The sequence below is a fragment of the Ahaetulla prasina genome, chromosome 2 (genome assembly GCF_028640845.1).
Source record: "Ahaetulla prasina isolate Xishuangbanna chromosome 2, ASM2864084v1, whole genome shotgun sequence".
NCBI lineage: Eukaryota > Metazoa > Chordata > Lepidosauria > Squamata > Colubridae > Ahaetulla > Ahaetulla prasina.
Window position 1 is genome coordinate 201,770,079 of NC_080540.1, and position 21,432 is coordinate 201,791,510.

General features: G+C 39.2%; 1 protein-coding gene across 1 annotated transcript; it reads right to left on the reverse strand.

The window, feature by feature from the left end:
• Positions 1–104: 104 nt before the first annotated feature.
• LOC131193235 (purpurin-like) lies at positions 105–20,466 on the reverse strand. The gene is made up of 6 exons (XM_058173230.1): positions 20,433–20,466; positions 12,725–12,845; positions 9,926–10,062; positions 7,456–7,568; positions 2,871–3,083; positions 105–1,918 (listed from the first exon to the last, which is right to left on the reverse strand). The coding sequence occupies exons 2-6, from the start codon at positions 12,842–12,844 to the stop codon at positions 1,908–1,910; spliced, it is 594 nt and encodes a 197-aa protein (XP_058029213.1). The 5' UTR covers position 12,845; positions 20,433–20,466; the 3' UTR covers positions 105–1,907.
• Between the last annotated feature and the right edge of the window lie 966 nt (positions 20,467–21,432).

The window sequence follows — 21,432 nt, forward strand, 5'->3', positions numbered from 1 at the left end:
CAACAACAAAAATGGACAAGAAAGGTTCATAATGAGGTTTATTCATTCAAATGGATTCTTATCCTTATTCATAGCAATGTTTATTCTTACACAGTTATAAATTACATTGCAGCATTAGAAAGACAATTCTTGGACCATTTTATCCATACTTCCAAGACACTATACCAACAGGGATTGTGTTGGTATAGAAAATGTTCCAAGGAATAAAGAGAAGGAGGAACTGCCTAAGCTAAATAAAATGTGCTTTGATGTCATCCATGATCTATGCCCTGCATACGTAGGAGGTAAAACGGTTAATCGGTGAACAACGGAGGGATTTGAAAATGGTAATAGGGAAAATAATACTTTTAAGGATCTTTAAGCATGAGCTAATGAATGAATGCAATGCCCCTTTTGACCACCATCCAAAAACAAAAAAACCCCATTGTTCAAACTTATAAAATAAATGTCTCCTCCGTGGAGCATAATTTCCAAATCCTACTGAGAAATACCAGATAAATTGCTAAATAATTAGACAAGCGCAGTAAGGAGTAAAGCTAAAGCCAGAATTGATTAGAATAGAATAATAGAGTTGGAAGGGACCTTGGAGGTCTTTTAGTCCAACCCCCTGCTCAGGGAGGAAACTCTATACCACTTCAGACAAATGGTTATCCAACATCTTAAAAACTTCCATTTTTGGAGCATTCACAATTTCTGGAGGCAAGTTGTTCCACTGATTCATTGTTCTAACTCAGGAAATTTATCCTTAGTTCTAAGTTGCTTCTCTCCTTGATTAGTTTCCACCCATTGCTTCTTGTCCTACCCTCAGGTACTTTGGAGAATAGTTTGACTCCCTCTTCTTTGTGGCAACCCCTGAGATATTAGAATACTGCTATTATGTCTCCCCTAGTTCTTCTCTTCATAAACTAGACATTTCTCCGTTCTTCATATGCTTTAGCCTCCACTCCCCTAATCATCTTAGTTGCTCTTCTTTGCACTCTTTCTAGAGTCTCAACATCTTTTTTACATCGTGGCGACCAAAACTGGATGTAGTATTCCAATTGCCCAGGAAAACTTCATCTGTTGAATAAAACGCTCAAACAAGAAAGCCATGCCGTTCTCTTTCCTTGGTAAGCAGATACAGTGGATGGTCTGCAGGATCTTCATTTGAGAAGCTTCCTCAATTCTATATTTCTAGCAGATGCAATATGCAATAGCATACTGGAGATTGTCCATTTTGGATGGAACTACACAAAGAATAGCAGAGGCCCCATAGAAAGCCTCCCCTTGCAATATCTAGGCTAAGAATTCTGTGAACTACAATTTTCAAATAGTTTGTCCTTCCATACATAACTTTTGTGTCTAACCTAAAGGTGTTTTCAAAAGGCAACTTGACTTTCTTGTTTTGGTAAAAGAAAAAAAGGGGGGGAAAGTCCAGTTGCCTTTTGAAAGAAAGCACCTTTGGGACAACCATGACTTAGATGACCGAGAATCTCCATAAACATCTTGTGTATAACTGATGCTTCTCTATTTAAATTAATAAGTCAAGAGATGGAATTATTGCAAGAGAGGGAAAAGTTGGCATAGGATTTTGAGAAAGTCTGCAGTAGGAAAATTACATTCATAAGGCCTGTATCTTTTGCTGAAGGATTCAGCACCATACCAGATTAATATTGCCCAAGAAAGGTTAAATTAAAAGATAATTGAAAAAGGTCTAGTTTTTAAACTGATGCATCAGTTAATGCAAGAATCTGAGAAGTAATTTGCTGTATACTTGAGCCAGTTTTCTTTCAAAAATCTAAATACTAGAAATCAGAACTTAAATGTGCTTTGGGGGGGAAAAAACGATTCAAAGAATTTGTGAGGAACATGTTTGAGATGTAAACATCAGGCCTTTTACTTCATCTCTGGACTGGACGAGTTTTGCTTTAACAAGCCCCTGTGGAGACAAACAAAATAAATACCCTTTAGTGCCCGTAATGCAAGAAAAATTTGCCCAGATCATATATTTACTTATTTCTGTACATGGCAATTCCACAAGGCAGTTTTTACATTCCTTACTTTTATCTATAGGAGAAACAATAAATATTACAACTGAGGTTCAGACCTTAAAATGACCTGGCAATAGTACAACTTTAATTCTGAGGCAGATTTGGTTTTATTTAAGAGATTCTTTGCTAGAAAAGATGACTGCAATCTCAAGCTTTTTTTAAAAAATTCATAATTGTGGTTGAAGAAAAAGTGGAAGGCTTTCTATATGTAGTCTTCGCAGAAGCATTTTTATCATCTGTGATTGGAGACCTTGGCTGAATTATCATGCTGTGGTATGGTTTATTTAACCCTAATTTATTTAACCCTAATTTTTTAAATCCTATGGTTTATTAAGGTTCACATAGCCAAACCAATTAAACTATATTATGAAGGGTCCTTGTTGCTCTCTGAGCTAGGTTGCTGTCTTTCAGATGTTTCTGAAATAGGTAACATTATCAGTGCTAACATGATTTGGAGCAAAGTATGAACCAGAGCACTATCCTGAATTGTATTGATCATGCACCAGGAATTCTCATGATCTTAGAATCTGAGGCCAGGACTACAATTGCCCAGACTGAAACATTCTTCCCAGCTTCTTCCTTTTCGTAGACAATATCAAATTCGGTCTTCTGGTAGATCAGTGCCTCGAGTCAGTGGTGGGTTGCCCCCGGTTCAGACCGATTCTATAGAACCGGTAGTAAAACTGGCGGGAGGCTCCACCCACTGACCCAAACATCATCAAAAGTGCGCGTGGGGGCACGATACGAACTGGTAGTAAAGGTAAGTAGAACCCACCCCTGCCTCGTGTTGCCCCAAATAATTCAAATTCATGACTGGAGCCATTGGGCCTTTCCACATACCTGTCTGTAGCACAGGCTGGAATAGGCCAGACATGCAGACTTCCTCCTGCTTCTGCTGCACAATTTTCTGAATGGCGGGGGGAAAGCCCCGAGGGTTGCGGGAGAAAACAATGGCGTAACCATCGTCACAGGATCCATCCTCCTTCAGAGTGCGGCAGGCATAAGTGATGGCATAGTTATCGTAATCTGTGTCAATCACCCAGTAATTATCACCTGGAATACAAAATCCAGTATACGTAATGAGTTCTGGTAACTATTGATCGTGTCAGAAATGAAAGGATCAGTATTATTAATTCATGGACCCCGTGCCCTTCCTGCATGTTTTTTTTCCACACACAAAAAATCATTCAGAACTTAGAAAAACCTTCCTGAGACTGTAGGGCAGGGGTGTCAAACTCAATTTCATTGAGGGTCGTATCAGGGTTGTGTTTGACTTTGGGGGACCAAGTGGGCATGGCCAGCTAGACATCCTGCAGCCTCCATACGGTCCTCCCAGGCTCCATTTTCAGCTGCGAGGGTCTCCTGCAGCCCTCTGCCAGCAAACGGAGCCCTGAAGGGTGGCCCTCTTGAGCTCCGTTTTCGCTGGCAGAGGGCTGCAGGAAGCCGTCACTGCTGAAAACGGAGCTTGGGCAGGCCACATGCAGCCCTTCCAAGCTCCATTTTTGCTTGCAGAGGCACTGTGGGCCAGTCCTTTGCTGTTTCCAGGTCAGCCCCGTGGGCCAGATCTAAGCACCCCTGCGGGCCTTGAATTTGACACCCCTGGTGTAGGGCCTAGACTTTGAAAAGACAAAGAGAACAGTTGACCAGATTTTTCATTTGAGGGATTAATATCTTAATGTCTCCAAATTGTTGCTCATCTTTTTTTTTTTTTAACAAAGATAGAAAGCAGCACAAAGGAGAGAGGAAAAAGAAGTAGGGTGACATATTTTTTCTTACCAAAAAATATAACAACTTATATTTTCCCACCATTATTAAGATGTTTTTCAAGTCATGATGCCCACCATTTGAAATACACCCTAAAGCAGAGTTTCCTAACCTTGGCAACTTTAAGATGTGTGGACTTCAACTTCCAGAATTCCCTATCTAGCTGAGGTATTTTGGGAATTAAAGTCCACATGTCTTAAAATAGCCAAGGTTTGGAAACCTCTAAATTTGATCTGCCTCATCACCAAGTTTTAAACTGAATTTATTTTATAATGTTCTTCTGGCATTACAGGAAGGAATTGGAAATTCTTTAGAATTAGGACATCATTTTCATTCTTACTGAAGCCATCTTGAATATTTTTGTAATTAAATAGTGAGTCATACAATCAACAATAAATAGAGAGATATGCATACAAAGCAATAAGATAATGCCAGAAAGACTGCAAATAGATATACGTCTGTGGAGATTCTCAGTCATCCAGGTCATCGCTGTCTCAAAAGTGCTTCTTCAAAAGGTAACTGGACTGTTTTTTCCTTGACGAAGAAGAACCTCCAGAAAAAATAAATGTTCTTCCTCAAGAAAAAAAACAGTCCCATTGCCTTTTGAAGAAATACTTTTGAGAGTGCTTCTATCTCAAGTGCACTATCTCAAATGGATATAATATTGGATTTTAAGCACCATTACAGAATATTTTGATATATTTAGGATTACATGGACGTATGACACATGGGTTTTTCCTCTACATTCTTGGCTATAAACTTACAGGAGATTCAAAAAAGTGGCTGGAAGGGTAGGGTAGAGATGCCTAAAATTATGCACAACATGGTGAAATTAAATAGAAGGGTCTCTTCCTCTCTCATTCTGAAGTCATCTAATAAAACTAGTGAGAGATTCAAAACTTTCCTTTTTTCCCTATGCAACACCTAATTGAACTATGGAATTCTCTACCAGAAGATGAAATAATAGTCATTAAAGATAAGATATATTAATGACATACGGTAAATACAATTGAACGTGTCCAGAAATATTTTACAAGAAGAGTTCTCCATTCCTCTGAAAACAACAAAATACCTTATCCCACCAGACTTGAAATCCTAGGCTTAGAAAACTTGGAACTCCATCGCCTTCGACAAGACCTAAGTTTAACTCATAGAATCATCTATTGTAATGTCCTTCCTGTTAAAGACTACTTCAGCTTTAATTGCAATAATACAAGAGCAACCAATAGATTTAAACTTAATGTTAACCGCTTTAATCTAGATTGCAGAAAATATGATTTCTGTAACAGAATCATTAGTGCTTGGAACACTTTACCTGACTCTGTGGTCTCGTCCCATAATCCTAAAAACTTTAACCAAAAACTTTCTACTATTGACCTCACCCCATTCCTAAGAGGACCATAAGGGGCGTGCATAAGAGCACAAACGTGCCTACCGTTCCTGTCCTATTGTTTTTCTTTTCTTCTTCCTATATATATATATGCTTATACCTCCTAATATTTACTCATATATATGTTTATATATTATATAACCTTTTTGTACGATGCTTATACATATTGTTGTGACAAAATAAATAAATAAATAAATAAATAAATAAATAAATAAATAAATAAATAAATAAATAAATAAAGGTTTCCCCACACATGTGTGCTAGTTGTTTCCAGCTCTAGGGGCGGTGCTCATCTCCGTTTCTAAGCCAAAAAGCCAGCACTGTCCAAAGATGTCTCCATGGTTATGTAGCTGGCATGACTCGATGCCGAAGACACACGGAGCAATGTTACCTTCCCACCAAAATGGTCCTTATTTTTCTACTTGCATATTTTACATGCTTTCGAACTACTAGGTTGGCAGAAGCTGGGACAAGTAACGGGAGCTCACTCCATTATGCGGCACTAGGGATTTGAACCGCTGAACTGCCAACCTTCTGATTGACAAGCTCAGCATCTTAGCCACTGAGCCACCCCGTCCTCCCATTGTTACCATATCAATGGCATACAATGCAATAAATGTACCATATATTTACTCCATTATCAGAGATGATGTCTCTTTCTAACTGAGAAATGATATAAATAAGTTAATGATTAGGCAGGAGAGTTTGTAGAAAGAAGAAAAAGAAGTAAATTGCACCAATAAGTATTTTAAAGAAAATTGGAAACAACTCCTTGGTACCTTTTTTTCTTTTCTATTTTTCTTTTTCTTTCTTTCACTGTTAGCTTTCTCTTTCATTTCCCCTTTATCTTATTTATTTATTTTTTATTTATTTTATTTATTTATTTTGTCACACAGTATATATAAGCATAAGTATGAAATAACTATACAATATATAAACATATATATAAGCATAAGTATGTAATAACTATATTAATTGGCTATAATGAAAGGAAACAATAGGACAGGAACGGTAGGCACGCTTGTGCTCTTATGCAGGCCCCTTACAGACCTCAGGAATGGGGTGAGATCAATAGTAGACAGTTTTGGGTTAAAGCTTTGGGGATTTTGGGAAGAGACCACAGAGTCAGGTAGTGTATTCCAAGTATTAACAACTCTGTTACTGAAGTCATATTTTCTGCAATCAAGATTGGAGCGGTTAACATTAAACTTAAATCTATTGTGTGCTTGTGTATTGTTGCAATTGAAGCTGAAGTAGTCTTTGACAGGAAGGACATTGTAATAGATGATTCTATGAGTTAAACTCAGGTCATGTCGAAGGCGGCGGAGTTCTAAATTTTCTAAATCCAGGATTTCAAGTCTGGTGGCATAATGTATTTTGTTGTATTCAGAGGAGTTGACTCAGCCTTCCATCCTTTATAAGGTAGGTAAAATGAGGACCCAGATTGTTGGGGGGGCAATAAGTTGACTTTGTAAAAATATACAAATAGAATGAGACTATTGCCTTATACACTGTAAGCCGCCCTGAGTCTTCGGAGAAGGGCGGGGTATAAATGTAAACAAAAAAAAACAAAAAACTCTTCTTGTAAAATATTTTTGGACACATTCAATTGTATTGATGTCAGAAATGTGGTATGGGTTCCAGACAAGCGAGCTGTATTCAAGAATTGGTCTAGCAAATGTTTTATATTCTCTGGTTAGTAGTGTAGTGTTTTTGGAGAAGAAGCTACGCAAGATTAGGTTTACAACTCTTAAAACCTTTTTTGCAATGTAGTTACAGTGGGCTTTGGCACTTAGATCATTTGATATGAAAACTCCAAGGTCTTTAACAGGGTGGGGGTCATCTGTAAGGTAATGTCCATCAAGCTTGTACTTAGTGTTTAGGTTCTTTTTTCCAATGTGTAAGACTGAGCGTTTGCTGGTTGAGATTTGGAGTTGCCAAGTTTTAGACCATTCAGACACAAAGTCAAGGTCTTTTTGAAGGGTAGCTGTATTGTTGGTGGTGTTAAATAGTTTGACATCGTCAGCAAAGAGAACACAATTACTTGTGATATGGTCACAGAGATCATTAATGTATAATATGAAGAGTGTTGGTCCAAGAACGCTGCCTTATTTATTTTATTTATTTATTTATTTTAATTTATTTATATTAATTTGTGTTAGTTTTTAACTTCACTTTTAAAAGTTTTAATAATATATTTTTAAAAAGTAGGTAGGAAAATGATGTTGCTTTCATGCTCTGCTTAAAAACTGGGGGGGGGGGGAAACTGACCTCCACTTGACAAATAGCTTGCCAGCCCTTGGTAATTCATGAACATCTTGGCTGGTGTGGTGGGGTCAGGTACCGAATATTGAGCAGCCATATCAGCACAGACCATCCAGAATCTAAAACAGAAAGACATTGAAATTAATTTTAAATTTTTCTATGTAACTAACATATTGTTCTTTTGTCTGGAATATACTGTGCTTGCATCGTGTTCTGATTTCAGTACTATACTGTTTATCACAGTAAATACATACTGGCTGGGGAATTCTGGGAGTTGAAGTCCACACATCTTAAACTTGCTGAGATTTCAAAACACTGGTTTATTAAGAAGATAGCTCAAAGCCATACTATGTCATGCCAAGTGCAATCTGCTTGTCTCGCATCTGCTCTGCAATACTGAATCTGCACTACTATTAATCGTTTCATAGTTCCCATCACCAATCTCTTTCCACTTATGACTGTATGACTATAACTTGTTGCTGGCAATCCTTATGATTTATATTGATATATTGACCATCAATTGTGTTGTAAATGTTGTACCTTGATGAACGTATCTTTTCTTTTATGTACACTGAGAGCATATGCACCAAGACAAATTCCTTGTGTGTCCAATCACACTTGGCCAATAAAAATTCTATTCTATTCTATTCTATTGGTTAGTTATTCCTTTTTGTTCATGCAATGTGTACAACGGACCTAAGGTCTCTGCATTTCCACAAAAATGCTAAATTTTGTATTTTTTAAAACTTGGTTGGGATTTTTGTGGCTTAGTTAGTATGATGCATAAACCTAAGTCATTCTGTGATTTTTCTGGTTTGTTATATTGTGTAAATTCAGACATGAGTCACTGCAGTTGTTAAATGACCATGTTTCCCCGAAAATAAGATCCTGTCTTATACTTTTTTGAACCCTGAAATAAGTGTTTGGCCTTATTGCCATGCACTCAAAAGCCCGATTGGGCTTATTATTAAGGGATGTCTTATTTTGGGGGAAACAGGGTAGTTACATGGTTGTTAAATGAATCTGGCTTTCCCGTGGACTTTGCTTGCTAGAAAGTTGCAAAAGGTGATCACATGACCCCAGGACACTGGAACCATCATAAATATGAATCAGTTGCCAAACATCTTAATTTTGATCACGTGACCATGGGGATGGTGCAACGGTCATAAGTGTGAAAAATGGTTCATAAGTCACTTTTTTGGTACCGTTTTAATTTTGAATGATCACTAAACAAACGTAAGTCAAGTATTACCTGCATTAGTGACAACAGACAATTGAATTGACACACACTAATCACTGCTACACAATCTAAACATATAATGTAATTTTCAGCAATGGCAACTTGGTGCCCTCTATATCCTTTGGATTACAATTCCCAACATTGCTGATGGTTAACTCTGCAGTTTAAGACTTTGATAACCAAATCATCTGTCAGACCTCATTTTACTTATTTGCAGACTTCACAATGCCTGAATTCACATATCATGTGGTTAAGGCACCAGGCGGAAAACAGGAGACCCAGTCCCCTCTGAGGCATAAAAACTTTGGGCCTGTCACTCTCTCTCCGCCCAATTCACCTTGCAGGGTTTTTACTGTGGTAAAAATAGAAGAAGGAAAGAATACTAGACACATTTGTCACCTTGAGGTATTTATAAAAAATAGTAAATGCAGGATAAGAATCCACTGAATAAATAAATAAATAATGACATAGGTTGCTTAACCTAAAGCAGTGGTTAGAATGCAGTATTGCAGGCTACTTCTGCTGACTGCCGGTTGCCAGCAGTTTGGCAGTTTGAGTCTCACAGCTCAAGGTTGATTCAGCTTTCTATCCTTCTGAGGTCAGTAAAATGAGGACCCAGATTGTTGGGGGGCAATATGCTGACTCTGTAAATCGCTTAGAGAGGGCTGCAAATCTATAAATAAATCTAAGTGCTCTTGCTCTTGCTACCCTGTTTCCCCAAAAATAGGATCTAACTGGAAAATAAGTCCTAGCATGATTTTTCAGGATACTTGTAATATAAGCCTTACCGCAAAAATAAGCCCCAGTTAAGATTCTCAGCAAGATGGATGCATTTAGTACTGTATTTCCCCCAAAATAAGACCTAACCAGAAAATAAGCCCTAATGTGTCTTTTGGAGCAAAAATTAATATAAGACCTGGTCTTATTTTTGGAGAAACATGCTGTTGCTATTGCTATTGCTATTGCTATTGCTATTGCTATTGCTATTGCTATTGCTATTGCTATTGCTAGGCCCGATCTTGCTGGGTGAAACAGGTCATTGTGATGTGTGAGACATTTATAAAAACTCAGTTTTATTCAATGAACCATGGCTATATGAGCCAAGGCTTCCACTTCATGACTTCCAACATCATAGTCCCTGGGCACCTTGATCACAAAAATGTAATTCTGCATAAAACGAACAAGTGCCTAATGATACACGGAAACGCTAGTTATTCATAGGCAGCTGCAGCTTACCCAAAAAGCTTCATTCTGCCTTTGGAAGACGCAGTCATAGTCCCATCCTCCTCAATGGTGTATTCAGCGGAGATATTATCCTGTAGAAACAATCCTTCTGGGTCTTTCTTGGCCAGAGCGTACCATTTACCTGCATACTAAAATACAAAATATATATATATAGGCAAGGTTACTAGGAAAGTGAATACAACTTCATGACGAACACTGCACGAGACATGAGTGCAAGCTAAAGTATTAACTGGATCTGATGGAAAGATGGAGCTACTCTTGCAAACTGATTGCCTACCTGTCCTTAATTTAAACACAGACCTTAAACAGATGTCTAATTTGGATACAGTGAAACCATCTCCTGAATCTCTCTAAATAGTTGGAAGTTTGATCTAGTGATTAAGGTGCCTGGCTAGAAACCAGGAGACTGAATTCCACACCCATAAAAGCCAGTTGGGTGACTTTGGGCCAGTCCTCCTCTCAGCCCAACTCACCTTCCAGGATTGTTGTTGTGGGGACAATAGGAGGAGGAAAACACATATAAAGGCAGAATATAAATAAATAGAAATTAATGAAAGCTGAAAGCCATTCAAACAGGAGAATCAAGTAATAATCTATTTCTTACGGTAAAAAAGTGGTCATTTTCACTGTTGTTTGTGAGGGCACTACTACGGTAGTGGCCAAAATTGTGGAAACCTTTTGGGAAAAGTGTATTTTCTAAAACTAGCTAATAACACCACTTTTTTTTTTTTGGAGTAGTACCATAAAATTATATATCAATGGAAAGATAATTTAATCAAGAATGTAATGCAATAACTTTTATGAAGGATTTGCTATTAGAATTGCAGTTGCAGTATAAAGGAGAAAAGTGAAACACATAGAAAAAATGAGATATGCAAAAATTATCATGTCAGTTAATACTATGTTGGGTAACCTTAAGCATGAATTACAGCCTTACCGCGTCTTCCCATGGAGTGAACCAAGTCTTTTAGTTCTGCAGCTGCTCTAATGTGAAACCAAGATTGAATGATTGCTTTTATTAACTAGGTTTTATTGCTGGGTCACTTCTGACTAACAAGTTTCTTTAGTCAACACCATAGTTTTTCAATTGGGTTGGGTATTCCCAGGCCATTCCAGCAGTGGAATATGATTATCTTGAAACTCCAAAAAAGGTGGCGTTAATTAGCCATCAAACCTCAAAAATACACATTTCCCAAAAGGTTTCCACAATTTTGGCCACTACTTTAGGTAGCTATTTGCAAGATGACACATTCAGTTGTACATTAAGAAAATTCTTAACATAAAGGATCAATTAATAATGGAACAAAACTGTTGGAGGAATACACTACTTGTTTTCCTCATGGGAAGCCATCCAGCAGAGGCTGAATTGGGAAATATGTGTCCTTATAGATTTATTGAATTATGTCTCCCATCGTCCCTCGCTATTGGCATATGGGTTGGGGCTGCTGAGAGTATAATTCAGCAAAAACTGGACAGACACAGGTTCACCAATCTGTCATTTATCTACATGAGACACTTTGTCCCAGTGTTTTGGATTCAATGGCCCAAAGCCCCCTTCCATCTCTTTGGTTCTCCCTGGAGAACCCTGAGTTAATAGCCACTTCTTTGGGCTAGGAAATTAAATTAAATAGGAACCACCAAGAAATATAAAGAGTGTGGAATAGACTGGGAAGTTCATCTGGGTCCAGGCTAACTGAGGACCCATCTCACCCCAATAGGACCAGCCTGCAGAAAGGACATGCTATGGACCTCATCAGTCAAGGACTTTTGACTGATGGGATCCAGGAAAAGAGCCTTTTGGGCCATGGTTCCTGCCCTTTGAAACATTGGTTGACGGGTTAAGAGAAGATCCCCACCTCTCCCTATGTGCACCACACTCCCTTCCTCCCAACCTTTAATTGTAAATTATTATTGTTATTTATTGTGTAATGTTTTACTGACCAATAATGTTTGTGAGCCATTAATTAATGTTTGTAGACGAGATGGGCAACACAAAATCATGAATGAATGGAATGGAATGGAATGAATGAATGAATGAAAAGTTTTCAAAAAACAACACAACCAAACAACCAAGCGAAAACAATGTGATATTGCTCTCATATTATTGTCAAAAAATATGGATGGCATATGGACCTGACTGCTATGAAATCAGCAAGAGTAGAGCTGGATTTGAAGGAGATTTTAGGTTATTTTACCTGCCTTGGTGATCAGCCTCCTTCCTAAGTTAGCTACAGTAGGGGCATGAAACAGATACAGCAGACCATTTCCCCCATCCCGTATACCGTGATGGTGAACCTATGGCACACAACATCTTCTCTGTGGGCATGTACGCTGTCACCCCAGTTTAGCTCTGCCACGCATGCATGCGTGCCTCCCACCGGGCAGCTGGTCATCGGGTCTCTGCTGCACATGTGTGGGGGGCAGAGGGCATGCACGGGGGCTGCGCGTGGATTGCATTTTGGAGGTTTGAATGTGCATGGGTGCATTTGCATGTGCACGCTTTGGGCACTCGGTCCAGAAAAAGTTAGCCATCACTGCCATATACTGTACAGTATACGTATCTCCTAAGCCAAAACTATAAAACAAAGCGGAATACTTGCAAGTAGGTTCCTAGGAGCACAGTAAGTTGAGATTAAAAAAATAATAATCAAAACCCTGACTCTGGTAAGAGTGACACATTTTAGAAACCAAATCTGGTTCACAAACCCAAAGTTATGTGGACTTCAACTAATGCCTTTAATTCAATCCACATGCTCTTTTCCCTTGATATTAGTAAGTGTTGATAGTTACCCGTTTGGGGTCAAAGTCTTCCTTCACAGTGAATGAGTCCACCACACATGAAGTCTGTCCCATGCAATCATTAATCATGAAGATCAGGGTCATCAGGAGGGTGTAGTGATTGTATTTCATTCTGTAAAGCAACACAATTCAGCCCAGATTAAAAAGACAGCTCTATCTACCATAATGTCTTGTTTTTATTTACTTGCTTACCGGCATTCATCTTCTAATACTTAACAACAAAGATTCTTCCCTCGCTTTGAGTTCAAAGTCAGGGCATACAGTCCTACAGGTAAGCTCTGCAAGATACTGTCACAAGTGGATAAACGAGTTAAATCTGAGGTCAAGTCACAGAACAAGGTGAGCACTAAGCAACTCAAAAGGCCAAATAATTAGATGGCTTGTTCCTAACTTCACATACAAAGCATCGTATATTTTTTTTAAGAAAAAGAGGTGAAACAGCTTCCTTAACCCTCTTCTGATAAATGCTATAGATCCTTAGGAACAGCTTGTGAACCACAATTGTTCTCAACTCAGCCGACCGCAAAATGCTGAGATTCCCCATATGACCCAGTTAAAGAATCTTCCAGCTGACCAGTGGGAGAACATTAAAAAAAACAACACCACAACACACTTTTGATTGCTCGTTTGGTATTTTGGAAAAAAAAAGTCACTTCAGTTGATAAAATGCAGGAGAGTTGTCGAAGAACCATCTCGCTCTTCACAATTTTTAAAAAGTGACAAACAATGGAACAGGAACAAGAAGGCATGTTACTACTGCAGCTAAATCTCTTCGGGGGTGTTTCTCAATCTCAGCATCATTAAGATGCTGGCTGAGGAAATCTGGGAGTCAAAAGTCCACATATCTTAAACTCGTGAAATTAAGAAATGCTGCTCTATGTGGAATGGGAAGTTAAGACAGGGGTGTCAAATTTGATTTCATTGAGGGCTGCATCAGGGTTGTGTTTGAACTCAGGGGGCCGGGATGGGCATGGCCAGGATTTGCATGGCCAGCTCAACATCACTCATGTCAGGGGCGCCTGTGGTGGCCCAAGCGCTCTGCCAGCGAAAATGGGCTCCTGAGCTCTGTTTTCAGCTGCAATGGCCTCCTGCAACCCTCTGCCAGTAAAAACAGCTCGGGAGGGCTGCCCACAGCCCTCCTGAACTCCATTTTCACTGGTAGAGGCACCGCAGGCTGGTCCTTCGCTGTTTCCCAGGTGACCCCACTGGCCAGATCTAAGCACCCGTGGGCCGAATCCGGCCCCTGGGCCTTGAGTTTGACACTCCTGAGTTAAGAGATTGAAGTTCCTGCCAGTAGGAATGGTTTGCTCCCAAACGTCAAAGAGTTCCAACATTTACAATGGAAAACTAGGCCCTTAGCATCTTAGCATGCACCACAATAGCAACACCACCATGGACTCACAAAAGCAAAAGGAGATGGAGCCAGAGCAGTGGGAACACCATGTGAAGAGTTGTCCTAGATTTTAGTGGGTCAAAATCTGACTGTCTATATCTACTATGAAATATTTGCAAGGTAGTAGATGATTATGTGTGGCAGAAAGTGCTCCTCTTAAACTATATCAGGGAGAAGATGCTGAGGGGTAGTCTTTTTTTTCCTTAAATCAAAATGTGGAAATGTACTACATCTGTCTCTGGCCGTGAAACAATTGTGTAATTTTAGACCTTTGCATTTTGCAATTAGATCCTAGGGAGGAGGCTTCTTTTGCAGGCAAAGCCTATTATTTAAGCTTAAGGATAATTTTGTTGTAATAAAAGATAAGCAAAAGGGGGGGGGAAGTATATATGTCTAGATGATTCCCTCTGAACAATATAATTTTTAAAAAACAATAGGAAGAAAAAAGTGCTATGGAAAGCAGTAACAGCCCTTGAGATCTTTGCATGTTCATGTCAGTCACAGGAAACTGGACCTGTGTCAGCCATAAAGAATCAGCACCACACATGCTGAGTTCAAGTTAAGCTGATTTATTGCTCATGTCTATACACAAGAATGGAGTCAACTAATGGTCAGCATTTAATTAGCACTAGATAAGAATTAAATGGAATTCAAGAAGGGTTGGGCTTAGACCGCTTATGGGAAGGTGAGGACTCCAGACTGATTCCTCGTTTGACTCCACCCTCAGGAGCTCCTTGTTGTTCTCTTACATCCTGCCTGTTGCTGTCCCCTCCCCAAACAATCTCTCTAGCTCGGACTTTCGAAACATTTTGGGAGGGTTGCCCTTGGTTTTTAAAGTGATATGATGATAACCACAATAAAAACAAAAACAAAAGGCAAATTCAGGACAAAATTGTGACTTTGAGAAGGACAAATGCAACTATTAAAGTGATTAAAGACAGACTATATTAGCTCAATTAATATGTTTAATTAATTATTAATTAATAATTCTCTGTGTATGCAATAATGTTCGCCTTGGGCCACATTGAATATTATAACTTGGCAGCAACTTTCAGGGGGTATACCCTATATACGTCTGGTTATTTAGCTCAACTAGATTGCAAGAACTATGATGAAAATGATATGAGGGGCTATAGTGAGAGGGCTATTAATTTTTAGGGCTACAATGAGAACAAAGAAATGTGAGATCCTGTAGATCATAGGTTGTCCTAAACATACCTCTGACATTATTTCCCCTTGTGATGTAATACTTCACCTGAACCATTCACCCCCAAATTTTCCATGCCATTGTCCACCCACTCTCTCTCTCACAGCTCCCCCTTTGAATAATTTTATGGCTGCAATCTTATTCTTTCTTCTGTATCCAGTGAGACTTTTTCTAACTTGGCTTTCCTTAAGAGGCCTGCCACCATCTACCATCCCAGAATTGCAATTGTTGAGATTGATGGTTGCTGAAACAACAGCAGAGAGAATTGCTTGAATGCAAAAGACAGCAGCTTATTATCTCCCCGGTTAATATATCTGCTCATGATCACAGATGTCATTTATCTCTTGGGCTTTCTACAGCAAATGACACCAGTCTTCACTGGATCTGATTAATTTACACCTGCTTCCAAATCATCTGTTGCTTTCTCCAAAGTGGTTGTTTCCGACACCTTCTCAGACTCATAATATCATATAATATGATATAATATATAATATCATAATATCATATTGGACATTAATACAATTGAATGTGTCCAGAAATATTTCACAAGAAGAGTCCTCCACTCCTCCGCTCACAACAAAATACCTTATGCCACCAGACTTGAAATTCTGAGTTTAGAAAATTTAGAACTACGCCGCTTTCGGTATGACCTAAGCATAGCTCATAAAATTATCTGCTACAATGTCCTGTCAATGATTACTTCAGCTTCAACCACAACGATACACGAGTACACAATAGATACAAACTTAAGGTAAACCGCTCCAAATTCAATTGCAGAAAATATGACTTCAGTAACAGAGTGGTCAATGCCTGGAATGCACTATCTGACTCTGTGGTTTCATCCCAAAATCCCCAAAATTTTAACCTTAGACTGGCTACTGTTGACCTCACCCCATTGCTAAGAGGTCTGTAAGGGGCGTGCATAAAAGCACCAGCGTGCCTACCGTCCCTGTCCTAATATTCCTTTTAATTGTATTCCTTTTATGTATTCAATTCATGCTTATACTTATATTAAAAACAACTCCAAGATTTTTAAACTCACCGTTAATCAGTATTCGTTGTCTCAAGAGTTAAAACAGTGAGAAAAGGTCTGTTTTTCAAAAGACCTGTTCACCCTCTGGCCACACCATTTCAAACTCATGGAGAGGGTTCATGCGACATCTTGCAAAAGTATCAGTACTGTGCATCCCAAACTACTAATTAGCGTATTTTGAATCTAGTTCAGGAAGTGCACCATATTACAATCGATATTTGGGATGCTCTCTTATAAGTGATTCTCAAGAGGGCTCCTTTAAGCTAGATAATAAGGTATCACATAAGTTTTCTTGGGTTGCCTTTGTCCTATTGCAATGGTTAATGGAAAATGAGAACAGCAGTGCCCTTTGGTTGACCTTGTTCTGTAGGAATTTAGCATCCACCCCCCCTCCTAGAAGAATGAAATATTTTAGAAAATATTTTAAAAGGCAGAATATATTTCCTTGGATGAGAAATGGAGAAACATGTTTTAAAGACAAAGCAGCTTCCTGACTCCCCCCCCACCTTTGTCAATGGGCCATTAAAGCCTCAGTCAAGCTCACTCATTTCCCCGCACCTTTGTCAATGGGTCAGAGGTAGAAACTCATTCTCCCCACCTTTGTCAATGGACCATCATTTGCAACACAATAGGACTCATCTAGCAACAGAAACTCACCACATGGCAAGGCTCAAGCAAGCTTGAGAGACAACCTACAACGTTAGCTAAGACCCCTAGACTACCTGGGAGTTTGACAACCAATCAGGATACTCTTCCTGTGCCCCAGAAAGTTCAAAGCTCAGAAAAAGCATAAAGCCAGGGAGCGCACAGGATCTCATCCCCTTTTCTGTTCAGGAACTCAAGCCATGTGATCCTGACCACCATTAAACCATCTTTCCAAGCAGCCTCCATGTTTCCAGTGTCTTTGTCCCCACTTGGAACTGAACCCAGATGGATATTTCTTCCAACAGTTCTCTGAGCAAGCTCTGGTTTCTGGCCCTCCTGGTTGTGAGTGTTTTCTTGTGTGATGTGATGTTGTGAAGTAACAATTGAAACAGTCTGCCCTGCTGAAAACCTACTTTACATTGTCTGTTGCTTCAAATGATAAAGTGTTGTTGTTTTTTTAGGTTGTGGTTCACAAATAACTGAAACTTTACAGAAAGCAAAACGTAAAGTCTCCATTCAGTTGTTATCTAAACTACATCATGTGATCTCAATCTTTAGATGTTACCACTAGTGGTTGTATTACAATAACTCCCAGCAGAATTTCCATCTATCCAGTCTTGTGAATATTTAGGACTGTGAAATAATATGAAGTACTCCAGACCAATGTTTCTCAACTTTGAGATGTCTGGACTTCAACTCCCAGTATTCCTTAGCCAGCATACTGGCTGGGGGATTCTGAGGGTTTGTCCATACAACTTAAAATCACCAAGGTTGAGAAACACTGGTCTAAAAAGCCCATTCAGCAAGGGTGAAGCTGATGATATCACAGATGGTGGCTTCTTACCTAACAATTTATTAACAGCAGAGAATAACTCCTCTCTGACCTTAGCTAATCTTGAAAAAGCTAAGCAGGCTCAGAGCTAATTAATACCTGGATGTGAGACTACTACGAAATTTGAGACCTGTAGGCTAAGAAGATGAAAGAAAGATAACTTTGAAGGAAGTAATAGAAAACCACTTCTATAATGTGGCTAAGAAACTCCCCTGGATGTGTTCATAAAATCATGATGATGATTTTTTTTTTGCATAATAGTTCAGTTCCTTTAATATTTTGCTGAGACAAAGTTCTTAAAACTATTGTCCAAATGGGGGAGAATTCACACACAGCTCTCTCAAAACTAGAGTTCCTCCAGTTGCACACCAGAAGTCCTGACTTTATCTGCAATATTTATCTTCAATATCTGCAACAAAGATGATGAGGGGACTGGAAGCTAAACCATATGAAGAACGGTTGCAGGAACTGCATGTCTAGTTTAATGAAACGAAGGACCGGGGGTGACATGATAGCAGTGTTCCAGTATCTCAGGGGCTGCCACAAAGAAGACGGAGTCAAGCTATTCTCCAAAGCACCTGAAGGCAGGACGAGAAGCAATGGGTAGAAACTAATCAAGGAGAGAAGCAAATTAGAACTAAGGAGAAGTTTCCTAACGGTTAGAACAATTAATCAGTGGAACAACTTGCCCTTAGAAGTTGTTTATGCTCCAACACTGGAAGTTTTAAAGAAGATGTTTGTATAACCATTTGTCTGAAGTGGTGTAGGGTATCCTGCCTGGGCAGGGGTTGGATTAGAAAACCTCCAAGGTCCCTTCCAACTCTGTTATGCTATTCTATTCTATTTATCTGCTTAGAGTGAACTGATTTAAGCTGACAAGATCTTTCCTAACAAGGTTTGGCACCTCTGTTATATGCAGAATAGCTGAAAACCTTCATGGGCGACATATGTTCTAGGCCTAACTCATAAAACGGAGAACAAATGTCTTTTAGGCATTTATCTATGAATCCAGCTATCTGATCTCTGTCTCCTCTCATGAAAATAATAAAGAGATAACTCTTTAAGATCACATTAATATCTGCTAAGGAACATGACATTTCTTTTAAATAAGCAAAAAGAAAACAGATGTTCTAAACAAACTTTCTGAAAAACCTACCTTGTTATCTTGTTGGAGCTTCTGGAATTCATTGCAAATAATTCTTGCTGTTGTTGAACTATAGATGACTGTGCTGTTCATGCCTTTAAATAAGGAAGCTTGAAAAGACCCTAATTGGCTATCTATCTTTTGAATCTGAATAAGATGCTTAACTGTGGATTATCCATTATGTAAAAACCATCATCTGTAATCTTTGTACTCGACTGTCCATCTTCAATTATCAATCCACACATCTTTTACATAACAGAAGAAACCATTCCCAACCCCAAAACTTCTAGAACCAAAAACATTTGTCATTTCAGCCAGTATGAAATATATAGCCAGTTAAATGTGCAGAAGTCAATTTTAAAACCGTAGCACAAGATCTGAGTTAGGTTAAATAAATATTTTCCAGCTAAGCCCATGCCCACTTAGCTTTGCAAAATATTTAATACCAATGAGACCTTTATACCATTTTAATCCCTTCTTGAGAAAAGCAATACAATATATCTTACCAGCCAAGGACTAAGAAACCAAGAGGGTCTTGTCTTTCTCTTCGGTTATATTTTACTTTCTATTTTTTACATTTTTTTCTTCTCTTTTGCACCTTTGCCTTTCTTTCTATTCTTCTTTCTTTTAATTTGCATTAGATTTTAGTACTCCAATTAAGTTCCTGAATAAATGCTATATTTTTTATTATAATGAATACAAGTAGTCCTCAACGTATGACCACAATTGAGCACTTATGTTGCTAAATGAGGAATGTGTTGAGTGAGTTTTGCCCCATTTTGCGACTTTTCTTGCCACATTTCTTAATATGTGCTGCACATTGAATCATTGCAGTTGTTAAATTAGTAACACAATTAGTATTATAGTATTATAGTTGTTAAATTAGTAACACAATCTAATTTCCCCATTGACTTTGCTTGTCAGAAGATTGCAAAAGGTGATCACGTGACCCCAGGACACTGCAACCATCCTAAATATGAGTCTGTTGTCAAGCATCCAAATGTAAATCATGTGACCATGGGGATGCTGCCATGGTTATAAGTGTGAAAAATTGTCACGTCACTTTTTTCAGTGCTGTTGTAACCTCAAACAGTCACTAAGTGAACGGTTGTAAGTTGAGAGCTACCTGTATTAGAAATTCATTAGAATCCATTTATCTCTGAGAATAGATTATCCTACATTTATAGCTGTTGCTGAGATTTATTGTTACTGCAGACCAAATCTAACAGGAACTATAAATACATAAAAAAACCAAGTTTATCAATGAGTATTCATTTCAATGATATTTCTTTATAACTGATTATCTTGAGTTAATTGAAGAAATGTAATAAACATCTCCTTATTCTATTCTCCAAAGCTGTTGGAGAAAGGAGATTCACACCTGCTCTGTTTTTTTAAATTATTCTGGTAACATAATTCTTCCTCTTTCATTTTCTGTGCCATACCTAGAATGTAAGAATGGGCCACACTGTCGTGTCCCATTCCTCTGCTGACGGCCGGGTCAGGGAAATCTGAATCAGGCGTGCCTCTGCAGCTCTGCCAAAGTCCTAGCAAAATTCTCAAGACGGGCAGGAGACCAGAAGGTGACTTCAGCAAGATAAGGTAGACTTTGCTTGACTCAGAGAATGCCAGAAAGCAGATTCTTTATATAGGCCATGGGGTGTGGCTCCATGACTCAGCACTTATCCAGGCCTGCCCCTCCCTTCCTTCTGTTGCCGCCGCCTATCAATTCTCCTGAAGCGAGGGTCACTCCAGTCTGCAGCTGTTGGTAATTGACCTTCCTCAGGCTCACATGCTGTGGGGGAGAGGGAGGGGTCTAGTTGCTCCGTTTGCCTGGGCATGGAGCCAGGGCTGGGGGCTGGGGGCGCTTCTTCTTCCTCGGCCTGTCTGGGCATGGAGCCAGGGCTGGGGCCGGGAGGCATGCTAGGACATTCCTCAGCGTTCGGAAGCAGATAAGAAGGCCCTGGCTGCGGCGAAAGCGGACGAGGCACAACACACACAGCAGTGGTCGGTTGCCCCCGGTTTGGACCGGTTTGCAAGAACCAGTAGTAAAACCAGCGGGAAGCTCCGCCCACTGACCCGGACATCATCAGGAAGTTTCTGTGCATGCACAGAAGAACGGGCCCATTGCAAAGCTGTAGTAAAGGTAAGTAGAACCCACCCCCGCTACACAGGACTAGGTTATTCACTGATTATATTCCTTTCACAGGATCAGCTCACAACCAGATCCAGGCAATGGTAGGTCAGAAATATGATGGACATTCTAGTCATTCAACGGTTGAGAAAGAAAATCATGAGGATATGAAGTTTTTCTTGTAATCAAGATTATAGGCATACGGTACGTATGCATTCACTTTTAAGGGTATGAAATTGCTTCAAACATGATCTGAGGATGAGGGTGATGGCATACATGCACATATCTGAGCATAGATGGCACTGAAATGA

Coding starts and splice junctions, on each gene's coding strand:
- LOC131193235 (XM_058173230.1), bottom strand. CDS start 12,844: ATGAAATACAATCACTACACCCTCCTGATGACCCTGATCTTCATGATT. Junction 10,063..12,724: donor AAGACTTTGACCCCAAACGG/GTAACTATCAAC, acceptor TTTGTATTTTAG/TATGCAGGTAAATGGTACGC. Junction 7,569..9,925: donor GGCAGAATGAAGCTTTTTGG/GTAAGCTGCAGC, acceptor TTTCTGTTTTAG/ATTCTGGATGGTCTGTGCTG.